This window comes from Ammodytes marinus (genome assembly GCF_949987685.1).
Source record: "Ammodytes marinus genome assembly, chromosome: 5".
NCBI classification, from domain to species: domain Eukaryota; kingdom Metazoa; phylum Chordata; class Actinopteri; order Uranoscopiformes; family Ammodytidae; genus Ammodytes; species Ammodytes marinus.
In genome coordinates this window covers 26449151-26458311 of record NC_137234.1, presented here as the reverse complement: position 1 = coordinate 26458311, position 9161 = coordinate 26449151, and the positions used below count along the sequence as shown (strand labels likewise).

The 9161-nt window shown below is 43.8% G+C and overlaps 1 protein-coding gene across 1 annotated transcript in view; it reads right to left on the bottom strand.

The window, feature by feature from the left end:
* Window positions 1-1318: 1318 nt before the first annotated feature.
* The window catches only part of zcchc14 (zinc finger, CCHC domain containing 14), a 31455-nt gene continuing 23612 nt past the window's right edge, over window positions 1319-9161 (bottom strand). Inside the window, exons 10-14 of the mRNA XM_080027449.1 lie at window positions 8695-8792; window positions 6740-6840; window positions 6449-6604; window positions 4783-5754; window positions 1319-3811 (exon numbers count right to left, since the gene is read on the bottom strand). Coding sequence (XP_079883575.1) covers window positions 3756-3811; window positions 4783-5754; window positions 6449-6604; window positions 6740-6840; window positions 8695-8792 — 1383 coding nt within the window. The 3' untranslated portion in view covers window positions 1319-3755. The remainder of the gene's footprint in view (window positions 3812-4782; window positions 5755-6448; window positions 6605-6739; window positions 6841-8694; window positions 8793-9161) is intronic.

Below are 9161 nucleotides of genomic sequence, written 5' to 3'. Positions count from 1 at the left end.
CATAACAATACATTTGATGACGTCAACATGGGCTTTGGAAAATGTATCAACATTTTCTGACATTTTACGGACCAAAACATGAGGTTTCATGCATTTGACACAATTTTTTGCAGTCATTTCATGCTAGCATGCTAACAGCATACCAACTGTAATCTGACACCATAGATTTAGATGTAGTAAAGACAAAAAAGGGAGACAGTACACAAAGATATGTCCATTTGAAAGATCACTCAGACAAAAATCTAATAGTATAGAATGTGATGCAGATCAAAATACAATAAAAAACCCAACATGTTGTTCGAACACAGTTTATACTGAATAATATATGATATTAATAATAATAATGATTTAGCAAGATAGTAGGCTACATTTTGCTTTCTGTCCCTTCATAATAACATCTCAACGGTATATCTAGGCCTAAATGAAAATAAACGTACCTTTTTAATTAAGCTGCCATTCTGGTAACTCTGGTGTCTCTGCAGAATACCATCTCTGAACGCAAAACACGACCAACCTTGAAGCAGATGGGCTACTACAGCAACAGAAGACCCCACCGGGTGCCACTCCTGTCAGCTAAAAACAAGAAAATGAGGCTACAATTTTCACAGGATCGCCAATATTGGACAGTAGAAGATTGAAAAATCATGCCTGGTCTGATGAGTCTCGATTTCAGTTGCGTCATTCAGATGGCAGGTTCAGAATTTGGCGTAAACAACATGAAAGTATGGATCCATCCTGCCGTGCACAATCAACCACGCCATGTTCAAAGTCACCTAAACCCCTTTCTGATGCTCGGTTTGACTTCAGTACATTGTCTTGACCACGTCTAAATGCGTAACATTGCTGCCATGTGATTGGCTGATTAGCTTTTTGTTTTTATAAGCCATTGAACAGGTGTACCTAATAAAGTGACCGGTGAGTGTATACTTCTGTGTCTACAAGTGTGTTTAGGGTTTTGCAAAGGTGTGAGGCTGACATTGTGCTTATAGTGTTGCACATCTGGGCCATTTTTCGCTTCTTGAGGTAAAGGTTTCCATAATGTTGTAATACTTTTGCTTTTAGTGTTTGCGCCATCGGAAAAAACTAAATGGTCACATGGTCATTTTCTATTCCACACATCCCTCTTTCTTTTCAGACCTGGCTGGTGCTGTGCCTGTCTGCTCACGGTTACGACTCTGAATAGAACAGAAGCATCGTTAATGCTATTGGTTCCACCTGTGCTTTTATTCAATGACGTCAAGATGAAATTGTCTGCTGGGAAAAAGGCTGGTTGGATATTTGAGTTGTAAAAAAGAAAAAATCACCATGAACCATGTGATGGAAGACAGAATCAAAAAATATTTTATTACCAACACAAGTTCAGATAAGACACATTTTGAAAACACAATGAGCGATATCAAAACCTCACCTACAAATGAACTGGATGATTATAAACTGCGTTCCAACATTTGCACACAAATATTTTCCGAAGCACATTTATTTTACTGAAGACGAAGCAACATGCACGCGACAGCCACAGTTAACCAGACTGTGATTCTTACAGAGCAAGCTTCAGTAAAACTACAAAGCAAGCGCCCTTTGGTATAATGTATGGAGGCAGTTTTTCTTGAAGGTGCAGCCATTGTAGAGTCATAGAGTCAGGGACATTCAGCAGAACAAACCAGGGCTGGCTGGGTGAGTGTTGCCACTTCACAGTAATATGGGGCTCAGCCCATGTTCCTGTGAAGAGGCAACACTCCAAATACATTTGACATTACAATACAAAAGCACACTTATTTTAAACAACAGACATATGTTGTTACACACACTGAATGTTCAGTCTTTACTATTTTAAATAAACCTGTCCCCACACTGTGCCCTCCAGGGGCACACACACGCACACACACACAGTTTCATCTGAAGGACCAGCTGTCCTCGTGTCTGTAAAACTGGGTCCTGCCCAGCGACTCACTCCCAGTCACACACTTGAACACGCTGAAACATTTTCAAACTTACTTAAACTCTTCCCTATTCAACAACCCTGCTATTTCTTTTGGCAAAGAAAACATTAATTACAAAAAGCTCCATCTGTCCTGTCCCTGGGGGTCTGGTATTAACGTCCAGGCAGCTCATATATTCCCTCACACCAACCACCAGAACAATGGAACATCACTAAACTGAGCTGAAAACAATTATGGCCTTTTGAAACATCCATCCAGCTTGAATGAGCACATAAACGCTGGTGTGAGCTGAACCTACAAAGACATTCTGATTGTCCGGTTGTGGTGTAGTGAACAGTGTTTTGGCACTAGAGGCCCTCTTGCTCTCAGCTTGACTCAGAGGTAGAGAGGCTGCTGTGGATTGACCCCCAGGCACTGAAGGGCTTTGCTGGACTAGATAGTGGCTGGCGCAGCTCCCCTCTGAGATCACCAACTGCTGAAGAGGGATTCCCAGTTTCCAAGTGTGACCTGTCCACACACTTGAATGATATTATTATGCTGGGTCCCAAAACAAAGGGCTGGGTATTCCAACATTCCAAATATCTTCACCCAGAAAGCGACTTCTTTACTTACAGACAGCCAACAAGGCCGGTCCCATCTCATTTCCTGCAAAGAAAATATGATGGGACAACTTGAGCAGATTCCTGAATCAGGGGTTACTCAGTTCCTTCTAAAGGTGCCCTGTGGAGTTTTCTTGTAAACAAACATAAGCCATGCTTACATTCAGTTTTTTTGCTCCAAATTACACTGTGTGTATCCTTGGAGGCTAACAAACATGTTGAGTGCATTTCCTTCCCTGTAAAGCATCTACAAAGCTTATTGTTTAAATATTTCAAATCCTGCATTGGTTACGCCTGTGTTTATTAGCATGGACCCGCTCATCAAAACATGGCTCCAAAGTGCTGCTAGTGGTAAAGAATACACCACAGGGCTTTGTCCCTTCTGCTCCTCTTCAAGGTGGATGACCACATAGATGACACAGTGGGAAAACCTCACTGTGTCCATGTTTTAATAAGTCAGTAGGCTATTAGTCAGATACCAATTTCTCTTTGTAAATCTTTTACTGTTGTGTTCTAAAGTCACATTTGAATTGCCTTCGCTCATTACACATATTCATTACATACACATACATCATTGACTGTAGGTATGAAAATTATTATTATTCATTTTTTCGTTCACTATAAACATTCCTATTTTGTAAATGCTGTGTACAATCAGTACGTACAAGGCAAGGCTTTGAGTAGTTTGATATACCAGCAGATTGAGTCAAAGGAATGATGAAGCTGGTGGTATGTGGCTTCACAGGTATCCACTCTGTCACAATAAAGGCATGATTTGATCCGAGTGGAACTTTCTGTTTACAACAAGTATGAATGCACTTGACTGCGTGCCTGTGGAAGTCATAAGGATACTGGAGTGTTAGCTGTGGCCTTTGGTTAGTGAACTATGTAGGAGAGACTATAAAATGCTCTGTCATTTAGCTGCTTGCACTGCACCATAGGGTCCGCGACCAGCTAAAAAGTCTCTAACACAAAGCAAAGCAGAGCTAACTAAAATCTCCAGCTCTCCTTCTGACATGTTGTTTGTATTGGTGGGTGATTTTGATGAAGGATTAAAAAGCCAATCCTCTCTCCATAAGTCATCGTAAAAGGTAGGAGGGGGCGTGTGTGCTCATGGAACAGGCCGTCTGTTGCCACATCGTTAGCAGGAGGAACATGAGGTACGGTTTGTCATACTGAGAGTGTAATGGTTCCAATCCACCGGTGCTCCCACTGCTTAGTCCCCCGAGTCCTTACTGTCGGAGTGAGGAGTGTACTTCAGCCGAAACGTCCCTGTGGAACCCAACAGAGAAAAAGAGAGTTTGTGTTAAAGCTTTGCAATGCCGGACATCCTTTTATTTGGTTATTTAGTGGAGTGAATTCTAGTGTTTCAAAAGCCACATTTAATTCTGTGCCCCCAATTACGAGAGGTGCGATTATCAACAGAATATCAATTATAATTTCAAAATGATTGTTTGATAAAAAGGATCCAAAAAAAGGAATTTTAAATGCAGTCTAAACTAAACACTAAATATTTGTTTTCATGTGTGGTTGTGTTGAAATTCTGGACTTTTAAAAACTTTCATATTTGAGGCAAAACTGTGTATTAAAATCAATTAGCAGTGTTTGGGAAGCTATATTGAAAGCATTGCTTAGCAAACTGCCCATTATTCCACAATGGAAGACCCAGGGAGTAACCTAGTTTGGTTGACTTAAGCTACTGAGAAAAAGTATTTCAAACTACTTAAAAAAGAAGATCCTAATTATTTAAAATTAATATATTTTTATGTAATTTTCTTTGTATTTTTATCATTGATTCAATTATTATTATTGAATTATTCAGTTCAGGAAGCAAGTTAGAATTATGGTGTGGTTTAATCATAGCCTGGTCCAACCAGACCGTCGTACTTCATTTCATTTGTACAGAAGGTCTGGAAGTGCTGTAATTGGCAAACGTTCACTCACTTGGAGGCGGGCGTCTGTTGAAGTTTAAAACTATTGGATCTGCCCAGTGCCACTCTGGATTAGCCAACCAATCACATCACGTTTGGTCAGACCTATGTCATGAGCCAGCTTCTGACTGTGCGTTTCAGTTGTACAGGGAAATAGGGAATTTCCGACTTCACTACATATTGTAGTCTATGGATCTACCGGTACCTGGCAACGGTAACTTGCTAGAGCCTAACGTTTCAGACTGACTACTGAAGTGAAATGAAAATTGAGCGGAAGTAGGTAGGCGGGCGGAGCCAGGCTAGTTTAATCACCTTGCTGAGCTGAATCCATGGCCGGCTGTTTGCATTCCTCTGCTCGGTGTCCGTTGGCACCACAGTTATAACACGACAGGTATCCCGCCGCACGTTTCTGTCCTCCGTTTCCCAGCATGCCGTGGGCCTGGTAGAAGGCGTGGCCCTGCTGGTAGAGCTGGGGGGGCACCATCATGGGGTAGGAGCTGGGGCCTGAGGCTAGCAGCAGAGGAGCCAGGGTGAAGAGGGACGCGCCCGCAGAGAACTGCTGCAGGTAGCCGGCCGCCGCGTAGCCAGGCAACGCACTGTACACACCGCAGTTTCCCCGACAACCACAGGAGCTGCAGACACACATGGAGGGAGCTGAACTCTGATCCAATGGAGAGACAGCAGAGGGGGAAGAGGAGGGGCTGGAGCTAGGCTGGGCTGGGTAGTAACTAGTGCCTGGGACGGCGATCACAGGAACACTGCTGGAGGTTGCCATGGAAGCAAAACCCCCAGCGCTACCGGAAGAGAAGGAGGAGGAGGAAGTGGAGGAGGAGGAGATGGGGGGGCAGGAGTAGTATCCAGACGGAGAGGGGGAAGACGAGGAGGAGGACGAGAGGTGGAAGTGCAGAGGAGGGTGGGAGACATGGTGGAGGCTGTTGGAGGTGGAGGTCAGAGCTGAGCTGGTCTCTACCATCAGACCCACAGCAGCTCTGGTACTGAAGCCCGAGCCCACCGGCAGCTTAGCCCTGTCGTCTGTGCACAGCGGAGGGGGACGGGGCTTCCGCGGCGGGGTCATGATGCGTGCTGGGTTGGACAGCAGGCTCTGGGGGTAACAGGCCTGTGTGTGGTAGGCAGACTGAGGGAGAGGAAGAGGAGGAGGGCCAGGGTCCGTCTGAACAGGCAGCACCTGGGCCGTGGGCCGACTGGAGCAGCTGGAGTTGAGGATGAAGAGACAGGGCCGCTCCTTCTCCAGACCCACTGCTACTGCGTCTGGCCCTGACACACCTGGAACACACACACATACACAGTGGTGAAGCTCATCTTAATGCTCACGCGTGTGTATGATTGAATGTCCGATAGAAGGAAGCTAAAAGGCTCATAGACGTATAAATATACACTATGTTGGGATTTGAATGGAAAATAAGACTCACTACGCGGCTTTCAACGTCATAGATTTTGCTGTTCAGTCTACAGAACACAACCTTCCGGCTTTTTTTTTCGAGGGTGTCTTGCATCATGATGCGGAAGACTAGAGTGCTATACGTTTTTTTCTTCTAACTGTAGAAACAAGTAGTTTGTGTGCTGATTACAGTGAAAAAAAAAGAAAATAAAGAGAAAATAATTTGTAAAGATTTCTTTACAAATAGGGTTGGATTTTAATAAATAATGAAAAGCATTTTTCTTGTACAAATAGTAAAATGAGTGTGTGTATGCCAATGTATTATTATAGAAACTATCAGTGAATTATTAAAAAAGCTTAACAATGTTTAGTTATTATCTCTCATTATTATGTTCATAATAATTGGGCCTGTACAAATGACCCACCACTGGTGATTCAATATTTCCAGTAATTTGTCTCACAAGACCAGACTCACTAAAGGATACTTATGGATACACTTTGTCGGATGCTCCTTCAAATACTGCTATTGTGTATTATTTCAGGATGATCTCTCAATGGTGCAATGAAAAAAATACGTACGCCTGTGCATGTCCCTGGCCCTGTCGAAGGTGGAGTCTCCGCAGAGTGGTGGGGCTCGGGGGGAACAGGAGGAGCTGGAGTATCCAGAGGACGAGCTGCTGTCTGTGGGCACGGGCTGGTGGTGTGGCGCCCCCTCCACCTCCACACGCAGCTCTCCTGAAATACAAGGGATTTTAATGCAACACAATTTGGGATTCTGGCAGCCATCATTCTGCATGTGTGGACAGGACATCTATACAATGTAAACTTGTGTGAATAAAGTCAAGTGAGTGGGAATAGCCTGAGACCAACCTGTGCTGGAGGAGGTGGGATGTGTGGAGGGTCCCATGTGACTGGAAGGCGTCACCCTGGCGATGCCGCTGCAGGGCCGCTTCTCCATCTTCATCTCTCTGCTGTGGGACACACACAGGCAGACAGCTTCCAGCTTTCATTTTACAAGTTAACTTTCAGTACATTTACAAAGGGGGAAATCATTTTGTAAGCTAGACTTCTGCACATTTTTATAGGGAATCAACGACAACTAAAATCTCTTGAGTTTACATAATGTCAACAGCAAGAGTTGAATGGCAGCATGTGTCCACCCTTCACCACTAGGTGGAGACACTGTCCACTCAACCGGCCCCTCAGCGTCCTGACTGCTCTTCCCACAAACACATCTGCAAAACCAGTCACATGGAAAACAAACTGCTGAGGGAAACTTTCCGTTTTCTGGGTCTTGTTTAAGCATGCTCACACAACCACTCATAAACTCACCCTCACCAACACACACACACACAAACACACACACACACACACACAAACACACACCGTCATCCGCCTTACGGAAACCTGTTGATACTGTGGATGGAAACACGATCGGAGATACTAAGAACAGGTTCACATGTGAGGAGCCCAGGTAGGTGTGTGCGCGCGCATGCGTTTGTAAGCGAGAGAGTCAGTGCATGGGGATGCATTCGTTGGCCCGTCCATGTTTTTGTGTTTTTGCGTGTGTTTCTGTGGGTTATCTCCTCATTAGCACATCTTATCTCTACAGTAGGTTAACCATTGACACTGCTGCGTGGGCCGTTACCTATTCACCGTGGAAACCTGATCAGTGTTTATGTTAATGGTTTATAGGACAAAAGCATCTGCTGTCATATCCATCTGCACTGAAGAAGGGTATGGACAATAATGCCAATACGCCTCATTATACAGGCACTTATATTATAGTGCATAAGATAAGATGACAGGCATGTATACATAACAACACTCTGTATGTAGACTAGTTGTTATTACTGACGCACAGCCTGAGGATGGCTATAGCATCACTGGCCAGTACATCAGTTTTGCATCTAAGCTGAATTCAGAACCTCCAATACATGGGAATTTGACATTGACAAAACTATTATGCAAGCAGAAAACTAATTAAAGCTATAATGCGAAACATTTTCATATATAAATGAATGTTGGCCTCATTCAAGCCATAACCAAACGAGTTGAAATAAAGTTGATTAAGCCTGACAGTTCCACAAACTCTCTCCGTATTTCTCAGTATGGCAGTGTTTACAAACTGGTGTCAACCCTGACAGTGGTGCAGGAGCCTAGAAAAATGCCCAAGAAATCTTTCAGTTGTTGATTCTACTGCTAAGAAAAAACACTGGACGTGCAGCAGAAGGTATAAAATCCATGCCCGAACACTGAAGGCTTTACCTCATGTGCAGTAGACGTGCCCACAGTGTGGTTGTAATTACTCAGAATTCCTCATGGGTACAACATAAGTTACGCACTATAGCTTTAAAGGTGTGATTCATTATGCAAGTCAAGATTGGCAAATAAATATTATGTCGGTGCATAGCAATTTGTGAGTGATGTTGGGTTCAAAATCTGCTCCCCATGATTAACTCCAGATGTTCTGTGTGATTGTGAATACGTGAGAGGATGCACGTTAAGCCGCTCCGGGGCTCAGACGGACACATAGCTGTTACTGGGAAAAGCAGGGTCCAAAAGAATGACACTACACACACATACTCACACGCGCTCTCTTGTTCCCTAGCTTCATTGTCACAAAATAACAACATAATGCTTTGCTTCTTTATCCAGAAAAAAATCATTCAATATAAAATAACTATCTTTAAAGTTTCAACGCTTTAAGAGGAGCACAATGGAAACCAATCCTTTAACTACACTTAAGGGAAAGACAGAGGGACACATCAACCCCCGACACTCACAGTCTGAAAGCTAACAGATGAGTGACGTGTGCAGCTTACTCTAGTGACTTCTGGAGCTCCAGTTGAGTCTTGAGTTTCTTCTTCGCTCCCTGGGTCAGGTCGTACTTGTTGAGGTCGTCCTCCGACAGCGCTAGAAACTGGAGTGAACAGAGAAACCGGTTTGAAACTAAAAAAGCATGTTTATGGAGGTGCAGACATAATGCTTTAAGTTTGGTTTTAAGTGGAAAAGCTTACACTTAACAGCAACTTTGTAACACTCAGTGCGTTTCCATGGGACAACTAGATTGGATTAAGACATATACCGAACTTGCCACTCGAACGGACCGCGTCACGTATATGGCCTTTAAAATATTCGATAAATGGCCGAAGCATGGCTGACTCCGCTATGATAGGTGGCGCTGTAGCCCTTTCAACAAGTGGTTATAGAGCCACGTCAGGTTCCTTTCCGGCAACAACACTACTATTTATTACGTTGTCTCCTACCACTTCCTTGTGAAATCCCCGAC